This window comes from Capricornis sumatraensis, chromosome 21 (assembly GCF_032405125.1).
Source record: "Capricornis sumatraensis isolate serow.1 chromosome 21, serow.2, whole genome shotgun sequence".
Classification (NCBI taxonomy): Eukaryota; Metazoa; Chordata; class Mammalia; order Artiodactyla; family Bovidae; genus Capricornis; species Capricornis sumatraensis.
The window spans coordinates 6,762,339-6,776,953 of record NC_091089.1 but is presented as its reverse complement, the minus strand read 5'-3'; the positions used below and the strand labels follow the sequence as shown (position 1 = coordinate 6,776,953).

The window sequence follows — 14,615 nt, the reverse complement described above, 5'->3', positions numbered from 1 at the left end:
ATTTTCTATCTTGATGGAGGTTCATGTTTGACTTTCAAAAAGACAAATTAAGACTGCGATTTATGTTTCAGAATTTAGAGAATGACTGCGAGATCTTTCAGATTCTCAAACAACTGTTGATTACAAAAGATGCCTCCAGGTGAGCCCCCTGCCGCTCCTCCAGTCACCATGGGAACCCCTTGAATCGCTTTCTAGTTTCTAGAGATTGAGGCCAGGAGTCCTGCATAAAACAGCTTTCTCTCCGGTTGCCCTCCCCCAGTCTGCCCACCCTTCCAGCAGCTGGACACAGCAGACGGGGAAGTCCAGCCCGATGCCTGCCATCACATCTTCTCTTCCATGCCCACGCCTCCCAGGGCCGTGATCAGGCTCACAGAGGGCAGGGGTGACATGAAAGCTTGTCTTTGCTAACGCTGGTGGCACAGGAGTGGACCCTGATCTCTAAGGGCGACTGTGGACTACCCCCAGTCCCAGAGCTCCCCACCCGGATACGGAGCCAAACCAAACTGGGCTTCCAGATACGGTGACAGGAAAGACCCAGCAGCCAGGGCAGAGCAGAAAGAGGTGTCTGGAGGCAGAGGCAACCCAGCTTCAGACTCTGCACACGGACAGGACACGGCTTTTAACTGTAAAAACTGCAATCACAGTCACTCTGCCCAAATTTCCCATGCCAAGCATCTCATCCTCATCCTAATTTAAAACAAGCTTCTCTCTAAGAGATCCAGATGAGGGGCATACAAATAAATCACTGGAGTGTGACTTTGGTGGTCATTTCAAGCTTCACAGGAACCAGCTATGGGGCTGGGGGTGAGGGTGAGGGTCCTGCCTCAGTCGCTTTGGTTATACTGTTTATTTCCAGACACACCGTTCATGATGATGCTCAAAACCACATCCAGAGCTGTGAACCAACTGCTCTGCTACCCCAGAGGAAGAACTGGGGAACTCGACATGGAAACCCTTGATAGGTAGCATCAAAAAGCAGGGTGATGGTCCACGGTAATTTTTATTTAGCTGACCTATTCGTGACAGTCAGGATGGCACGTTACAGCAGAGCCTGCTGACTTGTCTGTGGATGTACCAACATGCAGAGGGTGGGCGGGCGCTTCAAGTCCATCACGAGAGGCATGAGTTTTGTTCCAGGAATATGTTTATTAAAATCTGAACAAAGGAGTCCTCTGCCAGGCATTTCCCCACGTGATACAGACACATCCCCCACCGCCCTCCAACATTCACTCTAACTTCCAGTCACAAAAGAGGCAGAGGGTGGTACATGTCATTGATTATAAAAATCTATGTATGCTCTGAAATTTAAACAACTGCTTTAATGTGCTTTAGATATTTCTGATGACTGCCATGGCTCGTCAGTCAGCTAGCATGCCAATGGACAATCATCGCTAACTATGATGTACTTCGAGTTTATAAATTCATCTCTCAAGTTTTTTGAGAGGGGAAAAAAAAGCACAGGGTAGAGAATAAACAAGAATGGGATGGTTGAATCAGAGTCACACCAGAGTTCCCCGGGGCCCATCACTAGAGCTAAATTTCTTCAAAAATCAAGACTCCGAATGTCCTATAATCTCGTGTGTGTTTGTACAAATTAGTGAATCACCAGTTCAAGACATTTTAAAAATTATCTGGGCCCTCTTTGACCCACATGTTATTTGGCAGTGTGTTGTTCCACCTGCAAATATTTCCAGCTCTTTTTTTTTTTTTCATTACTGCCTAGCTTCATTGATTTGCAGTCTGAGAAAATGCTTTGTAGGATTTCCTCTCTTTGAATTGTGACCCACAATGTTGTCTACCTCAATCAAACTTTCGTCTGAGCTTAAAAATGTGTATTTTGATGTAGTAGAAGAAAATATTCTATAAATGTTGATTAGATTCCGCCCCCCACCCCCACCAAAAAAAACCCAGAGTAGGGAATCAAGATTTCCTTATGGGGGCAGAAAAGCAGTTTTCACTTCTGAAGCAGAGTCTGTAAAACCTGAGAAACTTAGCTGAGAATCTCTGTGCAATCAGAATCTTTGTGCAAACTGTTTAAGCTCAGAGATGGGACAGCGGCAATGTTCTCTCATGGTTCTTAGGCTTCTTGTTGACGTTGCTGGTGTTTTTAATCAAAGACGAGATAGATTATCTTTTCTAGGTCTTGTAGGCCACTTTCCCTTTTTATCATCTATTCGATTGTTTTTTTTGTAGAACAGTTATTAGAAATCTTTAAGCTATTATTTCTGGGCCTTCCTAAAAAAAAAAAAAAAACAAAAAACCCTACACTAGAAACATGCAAAATCTGATCATTCAATTAGATGAAGCAGCACAAGGAACGACCCAAGGACACCCGTCCTTACCTCGGACAACTTGGGTCTGAAAGATGAGCGCATTAAACAACCGCCAAGTAATCAGATTCTAAACACTAAAGACAATTATACACCCAACAGACAGCTCAGCATGGTGGTATGTTTTAAAAGATCATGTCCACAATAAGCAAATGGTGTAGTGATGGAACAGCAAAACAAAGTTGGTGAATAAGAAGGCACACTCTAGAAGTTCAGTAGTCGAAAGAATGGAACAGTTTTGGTTTGTTTTGTGTCGAATGTAGGAGGAAAGGAAAATAGGTGTATTCAGATTATTTTCAGGTGAAGGGTTTGTCAGTCGAAGTTAAGAGTGGTGGCTTCTTTCTCCCTGGACCAACGCAGTCTTTTCTTCCATTGGCTTCTGAGAATGTATTTAGTTTTCCGAAGTGTAGAGGTGATACATCAGGGCTACAACCAGCGCTGAAATGGCTGGGATCAGCCAGTTGGTCCACCAGCTGGAAAGAAAGAACAATGACGCTTGCGTGATATTCCACACAGGAGACTCAAAACTCTGCTCCGTCTCCTTACCATGACAGTCACCATGGAGTGTTCTGTTACCCCTCTAACCTTTCTGGATGAAAAGCTCACTCTAAATTGCTAAAAGGGAAGTGAGTCCAACACACGTCCTGGTATAACACATGTCCTGGTATACCAGGACAACTGCTCCACCCTTCCAGCCTTATAAGAAACTGAACGCCCTCCCAGTCCCACTTAGATCTATTTCTATGAATTTATACAAACAGCTATCGATCACTCCCTCAACAGATGCCACCAAGGACTAGTGACTTATCCAAAGGACATCAATTCTGGGTTTCATATCACAAGTTCAGAAAAGTAAACAGGTATTGATCTAGGTACGTCCGTAAGGTAACAATGGCACTGAACTGCGAAGCAGAAGAGCAGGTTTCTCATTTAAAGAAAGCCATCAGCAGGCTCCACAGCCAAGGGCAAATCACGTGCCCCGAGCTGCAAAGCTAAGGGATGTGAAGCACAGGTTACTAAGGTTGCTACCAGCACCACAGCTCAACATTCTGTGATTCTGGTTAGAAAATCTAATCGCTACTTGTGCGCAGGAGGTTTAACGTGTTAAACAGCATACCCAAATGACTGCATCTGTAGTCCATAGCTGTGAATTCACAAAAATCCCTAATTTATATACTGTTCAGTCCCAATACATTGATCGACTATAAATGACAGATTAATCAGGGGCAGGGCTGGAAAGGTCATTAATACAGATGTGAACTTATAATTTCTTAGAAAACAGAAATCAATGTATGGGTTTTAGAATCTGGAGAAAGAGCAGGTAACAGCTGACACACATGTGACGGTTTCTGTCATAAACTTCCTGTCCTTTAATACTCTTCACAAAGAGCAAGTTCGAAATCAAGATTTAAATTGCAAAAGGATTACGAGTATAATTTGGTAGGTTTTCAGTTTCCATTTAGGAGGAGACGGACATTTCAGGGTAAAGCAAGAGGAAATACTGTGGGCAACGTACCAGAATATGAGCAGCCTAGGGGCAGCAAACTTAGGGCAGAATATAACAGGCAGCAGCGTGCGGCTTCGAGCCTGGGTCCAAAAAAGTGTATCTGATGGCAGTCCATAAGTCAGCATGGTAGAACTGCCAAAAACGTCAGGATGATCTTGTGTGTGCTAGGTCGCATCTGACTCTGCAACCCCGTGGACTGCAGCCCACCAGACTCCTGTTGTCCATGGGATTTCCCAGGCAAGAATACTGCAGTGGGTTACCATTTCCTCCTCCAGGGGATCTTACCGACCCAGGGATCGAACCTGAATCTCCTGCTTTGGGAGGCAGATTCTTTACCACTGAGCCACCTGGGAGCTATCAATATGATCTTAAACTATATGAAGAAATCAAGTGCCTAGAACAAGTGACTCAAGCTATACTTGGATCACTGGGTTCAATTTCAGGACAGACTAGAAAAGGGACAAGGGGAAAACTGAACCATGCTTAGGGAGATATAATCATGACAATTTAAGAAACTGGCCATATATCAAAGGAGGAAGGAAATGGAATGTTTGCCTCAAGATAGAAAGGTTGTCCAGCTCACAGTGGGGAGAACTGTTTGCTCTGTTCCTCCAGGTAGATGTGGCAGCATGGTGAGGTGTGGGGTTGTCTGAAATGTCTGAGCCATCTGACAGTTTAGGAAGGAAGGCCCTGGGTAGTCTGGATGCTAAGTGGAGAGGACCCCGACCTGTCCACAGAGAGAAGCATGGCAGGAGCGCGAGCAACAGAGATACCTTGGGTGTGGGGAGAGACCCTCTAGCCCAACTCTGATTCTAGGAGCCTTCTGATCAGTCATACTTTTAAAGAAAACTACCACATACCTGGAATTAGAATCAATGGTAGTAATAATACTTTCCTGAAACACAAGAAAAGGCAAGTTAAAGGGAACATCTGAACGTTCATTCAATTAACTATAACCTGCTTTAAAACAAGATCACAACAGTTTATTCAATTCATTAGTCTTATTCAATGCATTCTTCCAAAAAAAAGTCTGAAGGGAAAATGACATCATACTCTTCACTAATATACCCAAACTCACCATTTTTTCCGAAGAAAAAAATTTTAAGAAGGGTCTCTATTTAAATTACTTACGAACATAACCTCAAAAATTTGCAAGAAAATGTTAAAAATTAATAGGCTACCTAATTCTGTACATGACAGACATTTAAATGCTTGTAGAAACTGAACACAGGTATCATTTATACATACAAAAAATGTATCATTATCTTTAAGGAGACCAGCTTCATCCTTCAAAAGCAGTAATGAAATGTTCAATAAAACATCAGTTATTTCATCAAATCTCATAGAAGTAAAAGTGCACCCAGATTATATTTTTAAAAGTGTCAACCAAAAAAACAAAAACAAAAACAAAAAGAAGTGGCATTTAAATTGTAATAGTCTGGACCACCTTTCCTAGTCTTCTTTAACTCTGGCAGGTTTTTTTTTTTAGAAAAAAACAAAAACTGGCGGCCTCGCAGGCTGACATCACACCGTCACCCACCAAGAAATCCTCAGACGCCAGGGGCATTCACAGCTGCCTCCTGGTTTACCTTCCAACACCTTCTGAGAGAGGTTCTTCTTATCAATACCATGAAAATGAACTGCAGATGGCTCTGGGAAGACACAGTCTGCCCCAAACAATGGGGTAACCAAGGCCAAGTAGGATGTAAGCTTTTTCAGGCTTGAAAAGTTGTTAAGAAGCACTCTTGAAGCTCCACACCAGCAAAGCATTAGTGCCTCACAGGAAGGTAGACGGAAATTATGCAGCTGTAGTTTCCCAAAGCACAAGATAAAAAAGCATTAGCAAATGTTCAGTGATCTGCAGCAAGGCAATGCTATATACAGCAAAGCGCATTAAAGACATTCCCGTAAAAAGGCAGAAACCTTTCAGGGGAAAATCAGGCAAAGCAGTTATGACACCCACCAACCTGGAGACATGGCCTTTAAGATTCCTGACACAGGAGGAGGGAAAAACACAGTCATTCAAATAGAAAACTTCACAGTCATTATCTTTTGAAGCAACATTAAATCTCAGACACTACAAAAGTATTCATAACTACTGCAAGATTAGTTTTCACATTTTGTATAGGCAAATAAAATGAACAAGGATTACAAGAGGTAACTGGACAATGTGAAAATATTTAGCTATTAGAGACGTACAAAGACATAACCAGTCCTGAAACAAATGCAATAGTCCATTTAAGGTGAAGTGTTATTGGCACACTAGAAAGCTAAGCTTCAAACAGTGAACAGAGGTTATTTTGTCACGCCCAGCACATGCATTGCACCAAACGTGCTAACAACCCTGCATGGAAACTCGCTGGCCTGCCTTCCTCCACCTTTGTTGCTACCATGGGTGGAATGCACTACTAGGGTGTGGTCACCACCAGCAACAACGAAGATCCTCTAAAGAGCTGCACTGTAAAAGACAATACGCATTTTAGATAATAACCCAGGGATGCTTCAGCGTTAAGACAAGTTTGAATCACCACTTAGCATTGGGCCCCAGTTGGGTTTTGGTACAGAACTGACAAATCTGTCAGAAGACGGGGGAAAGACTGCAGTCTTTATTACAGTTCCTGTTCTCACAGTGAACTTGAGGGGTTCAGCTTCAGGTAGGAAAGGGTGAGCAATGAAATCAACACGTGATAAGCTCTCATGCAAAGCTCATGTAAATCATTTATAAGTTCATTTGACTAAACCCATTCCTTCACTGGAAGGCTCCCCTAAATATACTGCTGATGGAGTGATGCCTTTTATGCAAAGATCGGAGCCTACAGAGGCTTGAGAGACTCACAAGCACTACGCCTTAAACAGGTGCTAGCAGTGGTTCCACAGTGTGTGACCTTGAACAAAGTCAAAGCTTGGAACAAGGCTGAGTTTCATTCTTTACACTTTCTCTGGTAGGTCCAGGAGCTCCCCTATGATACCTTGAGAATCAATCAACTCAGTTATGTAGCAAAGCTTTTAAGATGGCAACCACAGAAACCTATCAGTACGTATTGCCATTACTGGTATCCTCCATGTCAAATTGATAGATCTGGATTTGCTCACTTAAAAATGCATTGTCTCTGTATTTATTAACACAAATACCTTAACTTGGCAACTCAATCTGTTTCCCTCTCGTGGGTTCAAGCTAATACTCTTTGGTGCATCTTATTACACAATTCAAACAGTTTAAGCAGGCAGGATTACAAAAATTCAGACCACAGTGTATGTTTATCAACCTGGAAACAGATGGATAGTTATACAGACACAACAAAGAGCTCTCTTCTTCCAGTAAGCTATAAGCACAAGAAAGATAAATCTAGGAAAGTGTCCATGTGTTTGCTTCTGGCCTCGAAAACCAGCAGGTTCCAGCCCCGCGCTCCCCCAGTTCTGCTCTGCAGTAAGCAAAGCCATGTCTGTTCGAGAGGAGCAAAGAGCGTGTCTCTCGGGAGTAAAGCAATCGCGTGGGAGACCTTAGCTTGGACTGGTGCTTTCTGCTGGCAGGAATCGTGGTTCAGGATATGGCTGGATCTATATCAGTTCTAAGTTCAGGTGATGAGCATTACCAAATCCTCATTTTACTATAGCTGAATAATATGTGCCAAGATAATATACTGGACACCTAACCGGAGAAATTACACTTCTTCCCTGACAGACTTTGAAGAAAAAGCAAAAGACTTCAAGCACCACAGAACTTCAGCAGTCCAAAAGGGAGCCTCAAAGAAGGTACTAAGTCATACAAATGAGCTGATCAGCTCAGAGAGAAGGGCGGGTGAACCTGGACATAAAATGAACATTACTGGAATTATTTTCCTTTCCTAAGGAAAAATGCATCAAAAAGTTATTTAATTAGCATTAAATTCAACCAATAAATATTTATTGAACACCTACTATGTCCCAGAGATGTGGAGATGAAGAAGACATTGATAGACACCTTAAAGGTTTAAGTATGAAGACTCCACTGAGATTTTAAGTTCTCTGAAAAGAAGACTTTTGTCAAATATTTCAGTTCAGAAGCACAATGCTACTTATGTAAATAAAAAGTAGAAGTAGCCCTTCAAAAGTCATCTGCTGATAATGATGATGGAAATGTTATTTTAAGTATTGACAATCTTATGAGGAGAACATAAAGCTATCCTAATAAAATATACTGATGGATCTAAACAGACAAAAATTTTGCTGAACCAACAGGGTACATATTCATCTAACTTAGTAAGACCTGTGCTGGTCTCAGGTAAGTAAATGACCTTTGCCCTCCAGTTTGACAGGTATGAAATACAGCGAAGATAATGTAGCCACCGAGATATTAGAGATGGTCACACGTACCGAAGGCTTGGTTATCTTTGATCTGTCATCCTGCAATAAAAAAATAAAGCCCATTATGAAAGGAAAAACATCTACAGAACTTACCATTTCTGGAGTGTTCACTTTTACTGACATTTTAAAAACTGCTATTCAATAATTGGCATTTTAGGTTGAACCTAAGTTATTAAACACCCAGTTTGATCCATCCTACTGCAACAATTTAAAGTGCTGAGACATACTGTGATCTAGAGTTCCAAAATTTAAAGCAGCATTTGTGGTAGTCATATTTATATGCTGATCTGTATATACATTTATTAGACTCAGATTCTGATCTGTAATTCAGGGAGCAGCTGAGATTTAATTAAATTTTTCCTTTCTGTCCTCTGAAACTCCCTTCCAGGTGTGTGTATATACGTGTATGGGTGTGCAATCTGTGAGGTATACTCAGTGAATTCCTGCAGTCTCTCAAATGTAGGGTCATAATCTACTCAAACTTCCATCTAAAATAAAGTGTATTAAAAAGGTGATTGGCTCAGTGGTAAAGAACCCACCTGCCAACGCAGGAGACGAAGATTTGATCCCTGGGTCGGGAAGCTGCCCTGGGAAGGAAATTACAGCCCGCTCCAGTATTCCTGCCTGGAAATCCCATGGACAGAGGAGCCTGGCGGGCTGCAAGTCCACAGGGTCGCAAAGAGTTGGACATCACTTAGCAACTCAACGACAAAGGCTGATCACAGGGGAGGCAAACACGCAGGTGGGACGTAAAGCACCACAGAATTTCAGCAGTCCAAAAGGGAGACTGAAAACTCACCTGCTCCAACCCCTGGAGCTTTGGAAGGGAAAGAATAAGGACAGGAGGGAGCATTTAAAGGGCAGGCCTGTCCGATTACCATAAACCTACATCACTTCGGGAAAATATGAAGATAAAGATGAAAACATGTGGGTGAATAAACTTTCCTGGGAAATGAAGCTGCCTTTCTCAAAGCACCATCTCCTACCACCCAAAACCCCACCTCCCCACTCAATGGAAACCTCTTTAAGACAGCTCCAGGCCCTCCCCAGAGAGCCTGCTTCAACCCTCCTTCAACAGCGGCCGTTACGAGAAGCCGCAACCAGACACACTACACATTCTCACGGGGTGTTTTTTATAGGGTTTCTTGGTGTGCTCACTGGGGTCGAGGCTTTTTGCTATGTTATTTCCTCGTTGGGGCCCACTTCTAGCAGTACCTCCACCCCTTCAGGTGGGCCACTGGTACCGTGTCCAGAGACGGGGGAGGAGACAGGCAGGCTCAGAGGGGAGATCCACGCCCTCTCGGAGGTGCGGGGTCCCCGCCTGCCTGCTCCACACTCCAGGTCTGCACATCTCCAAAGTTCCTGGCAACGCTGGTTGACGGATGAGCGCAGTCACACGTGCACATTTCAACATGCTGCACAAGGGCCTCAACTCCTATTACACCCCTGGGTTTATAGAAAAGCTGAAATAAGCCTCTGTTTTCCCAAAGTCAGTCCATGGACTAGCACCAAGGGAGATGTTCTCAAAGGTCTCAGGTAGAGTGAGAAGGATGAGGACTGTGTGTGGGCTTTACAGAAGGCAGGGTTTATTCATTTAACAGCTGATCTTTTAAAAAATTTCTAAATCACATTTTACAATTAAAATATCCTCAAACTAACAAAAGTAGAAAGGAGTTCCTTTTTATATATTTATTTTTCAAAATTTAATTTTAATTTTTCATTATTTTATTTTTAAAACTTTTATTTATTAAAATTTTTGTTTAAATAGATATAAAGAAAGAAAAAAAGAAAGGTATTTTGGTCAAAAAAGAAAAAAATAAAAATGACACTACTCTGGGCCGACACCCCACTTTCTAAAATCTGCTACTCAGGGGACTTCAGAGTCTGGGATGCACCGTCACCAGGACATGACCCTGGATGAGAGGGTTCTGAGTGCTCATGAAAAATGCAACCAGGGAGTGCAAGAAATTTCTGGTCAGTTTACTTTTTGATGAAATGGTGTTCTAAAGTCAGAAGGAATTGCTTTTTGCTTTATTCCTTGTTATATTTTGTAATATGCAAGTCTAAAGGTTTGAATAAGGTCAAACCATAGCCTGAAAGAGAAACAAGCCCCACCCCTTACCAAAAGGTACTTACCGGGTGCAGCTCCCCAATGATAAATGTTTTGGACAATTCTCGAGCATCTGTAGAGTGTCCAACGTCCTCAAAGTTTTCAGTGGCATCACCTCCAGCTTGTTCCCTTAAGACTTCCTCCCCACCAGGATGCTGTTTGAAGAAGAGAGAGAAAAATGAATATTTTTCTCCAGGCAAATGAGTTAAAAGGAAGTGGCTGGTTTACTTAACCAAAAAGGCTATTCTGGCCACCATAGGTGACAGTGTGGGAGTGTAACTTGTTCCTAAATCAAACAATTCCTTTGCATTCAATTTCCTACTTGAAAGTACAGAAAAACTTTCTCCAACAGTAAGATGTTCATTTCGCAGTTATTTATATGGCAACCAAAGCATTATGTACACATTTGTATCCTTTGAGAATGTCCCCTTTGCTTTGCCATAAAACTCTTCTCAATCTTCAAAAGTGAAAGTTTTAGTTGCTCAGTTGTGTCTGACTCTTTGTGACCCTGTGGACTGTAGCCCGCCGGGTTCTTCTGTCCACAGCTTTCTACAGGCAAGAATACTGGTGTGGGTTGCCATTTCCTACTTCTGGGTATCTTCCCAACCCAGGAATTGAACCCAGGTCTCCTGTATTGCAGGCAGACTCTCAATATTTAGCCAATCTGTTTTCAACTTATTCATATACCTTCAACTTTGACTTATTTCATCTAATCATGGACTTACTACATCCAAGACAATTCATCTCTGAAAAGTGCTCTGTATGCCTGGCAAGTACAGCAACGTCCAGTCAAGCAGATCCCCTGCCTCTGGACAAACTCACTTTCTAGAAGGAAGAAAAAGCAATGCAAACATGTGTAGGAGAGACCTGCTCAAGGAGGTGCCATGGGGACATGTGACTGACAGGGAACAACAGAGGCAAAGAAGAGAGAGCCCAGTTCTATAGGGCACAGGGCGGAAAGAGCCTCCTGTGGAATCTCAGCAGCCCAGCTGCTTTAACTGGTGCAACCTAGGACGGCCGCCATGCAGGACCCAGGACTGGCAGGGGCAGCTGGTCACGGACACAGCTGGAGACGTCCAGAGACTCTCAGGCTGGGGAAGAGGGCTCCCAGACAAGGAAAAGGAGGTGCTTGCTCACTTCATCCTAAACACTTCTGCAGGGGGAAAAACTTAGATCAAATTCACCCTGCCCTGAGCCAATCACCCACAAGTGCCCAGTTACAGAACAAGAGGGTTCTCCCGTACCTGACTGACTACAGGCTGTTCTTCCTCTCTCCCACTAACGGAAGGCACAGAGGGACAAAGACTGCAGAAGGTGGACAATTACTGTGAAATCTATGTCTCCTACCATTTAGACGTATCTAGTGCTAAAGAAATTTACTTAATTTTTTCTCTACTACTCATAAAACCTATCCATCTACCGTATAGTAATACTGGAAAGCACAAGAAAGAAAATAAAAATCATCTAAATCACCCATACTCTCAGCATCTAGAGAAGACTGGATATACATATACACGTGCATGCACGCCTGCGAAGCCGATTCAGCCGTGTCCAACTCTGTGCAATGCCATGGACTGTAGCCCGCCAGGTTCCTCTGTCCGTGGGATTCTCCAGGCAAGACTACTGGAGTGGGTGGCCATGCCCTCCTCCAGACATATGCATATATGTACGAATAATTTTTAAAAGAAGGTCATGATCATACCTAAGGCATACAGTTTTGTTAGATAAAAAAGGAGACTATAATATATACAGAGACAGTACTGCCTAGCGTTACTATGTGACCTTGGGAAAATAGTGTACTTATCTCATATAATTTTTGAAAAATAGGTGTTAATGTATGTGTTAATATAACCAATAAATATTATCCAGCATTTTTGTTAAATACTTTGCAATGTCATTGACTATCTTTCCTTAATATGGCTTTTTAAATGACAACATTACATCTTGTATGCATTTCCATACTTATTTAAGTCTTCCACTGGGACACAGGAATCTATTCAGATGTGGGAAGCTGCCCTGGAGGTACAAGCTAGTTCAGTTTGAAAGCCAACCCGAAGCTTCCTCATGCAAGTCCAAGGTTGTGACAGTAACAAACACGGTTTGTTCATCCGCAGTCTTTTTAGTCTTGGGCACAGCAATTGCACTCATCTCACATGCTAGCAAAGTAATGCTCAAAATTCTCCAAGCCAGGCTTCAAAATACGTGAACCGTAAACTCGTGAACCGTGAACTTCCTGATGTTCAAGCTGGTTTTAGAAAAGGCAGAGGAACCAGAGATCAAATTGCCAACATCCACTGGATCATTGAAAAAGCAAGAGAGTTCCAGAAAAACATCTATTTCTGCTTTCTTGACTATGCCAAAGCCTTTGACTTTGTGGATCACAATCAACTGTGGAAAATTCTGAAAGAGATGGGAATACCAGACCACCTGACCTGCCTCTTGAGAAACCTATATGCAGGTCAGGAAGCAACAGTTAGAACTGGACATGGAACAACAGACTGGTTCCAAATAGTAAAAGAAGTACATCAAGGCTGTATATTGTCACCCTGCTTATTTAACTTCTATGCAGAGTACATCATGAGAAACGCTGGACTGGAAAAAACACAAGCTGGAATCAAGACTGCCAGGAGAAAGATCAATAACCTCAGATATGCAGATGACACCACCCTTATGGCACAAAGTGAAGGGGAACTAAAAAGCTGCTTGATGAAAGTGAAAGAAGAGAGTGGAAAAGTTGGCTTAAAGCTCAACATTCAGAAAACGAAGATCATGGCATCCAGTCCCGTCACTTCATGGGAAATAGATGGGGAAACAGTGGAAACAGTGTCAGACTTTATTTTTGGGGGCTCCAAAATCACTGCAGATAGTGATTGCAGCCATGAAATTAAAAGACACTTACTCCTTGGAAGGAAAGTTATGACCAACCTAGATAGCATATTCAAAAGCAGAGACATTACTTTGCCAACAAAGGTCCATCTAGTCAAGGCTATGGTTTTTCCAGTGGTTGTGTACGGATGTGAGAGTTGGACTGTGAAGAAAGCTGAGCACCGCAGAATGGATGGTTTTGAACTGTGGTGTTGGAGAAGACTCTTGAGAGTCCCTTGGACTGCAAGGAGATCCAACCAGTCCATTCTGAAGGAGATCAGCCTTGGGATTTCTTTGGAGGGAATGATGCTGAAGCTGAAACTCCAGTACTTTGGCCACCTCATGCGAAGGGTTGACTCATTGGAAAAGACTCTGATGCTGGGAGGGATTGGGGGCAGGAGGAGAAGGGGACGACAGAGGATGAGATGGCTGGATGGCATCACTGACTCGATGGACGTTGAGTCTGAGTGAACTCCGGGAGTTGGTGATGGACAGGGAGGCCTGGTGTGCTGAGATTCATGGGGTCGCAAAGAGTCGGACATGACTGAGCGACTGAACTGAACTGGACCGAACAGCCTGAGAGGTACAGAAGCAATGATGTGGGAGACACAAAATGACTACACCCAGAAATTATGCAAATTCACAGACTGCTGTTTCTTCTGTGTGGCTGGCTTCACTCATGAGTTCCTTAACTTTTGGGTCCTGTTAAGGATATGGGAAGAATTGATGCTTTCAAACTGTGGTGCTGGAGAAGACTCTTGAGAGTCCCTTGGACAGCAAGAAAATCAAACCAGTCCATCCTTAAGGAAATAAACCCTGAATATTCACTGGAAGGACTGATGTTGAAGCTGAAGCTCCAATCCTTTGGCCATATGATGCAAAGAGCTGACTCTTTGGGAAAGACCCTGATGCTGGGAAAGATTGAGGGCAGGAGGAGAAAGGGATGAGAGAGGATGAGATGGTTGGATGGCATCACCGACTCGATGGACATGAGTTTGAGCAAGTCCTGGGAGGTAGTGAAGGACAGGGAAGCCCGGCATGCTGCAGTCCATGGGGTTGCAAAGAGCTGGACACAACTTAATGACTGAACAAACAAAAGTTCATTCAGGTGGTGCAGTGGTAAAGAATCTGTCTGCCAATGTAAGAGACATGGGTTTAATCCCTGGGTTGGGACGATCCCCTGGAGAAGGAAATGACAGCCCACTTCAGTTTTCTTGCCTTGGAAATCCCAAGAGGAGACTGACAGGCTATAGTCCGTGGGGTCACAAAGAGTTGGACATGATTGAGCACACACGCAAGTAAGGTTAACTGACTCCACACACATCCCGAGTGCCCCCATGTGCCAGACACCACGGTGTGCCAGACGTCATGGTGAGTGAAGGAGACCAGGTTTAGGGGGTGCACTGTTTCCTGAAGCACCTCCCCCTGGCCCCGCACTCACTGTGTCCACACATCTGGG

The 14,615-nt window shown here is 43.3% G+C and overlaps 1 protein-coding gene across 2 annotated transcripts in view; it reads right to left on the bottom strand.

Moving 5' to 3' along the window:
• Positions 1-1,140: 1,140 nt before the first annotated feature.
• The window catches only part of CYB5A (cytochrome b5 type A), a 34,874-nt gene continuing 21,399 nt past the window's right edge, over positions 1,141-14,615 (bottom strand). The window contains exons 2-5 of one of the 2 annotated variants that reach the window (XM_068993544.1): positions 10,318-10,446; positions 8,191-8,220; positions 4,698-4,732; positions 1,141-2,803 (exon numbers count right to left, since the gene is read on the bottom strand). In XM_068993544.1, the coding sequence (XP_068849645.1) occupies positions 2,722-2,803; positions 4,698-4,732; positions 8,191-8,220; positions 10,318-10,446 (276 nt within the window). In that variant the 3' untranslated portion in view covers positions 1,141-2,721. The remainder of the gene's footprint in view (positions 2,804-4,697; positions 4,733-8,190; positions 8,221-10,317; positions 10,447-14,615) is intronic. The other variant, XM_068993545.1, reaches the window with a different exon arrangement.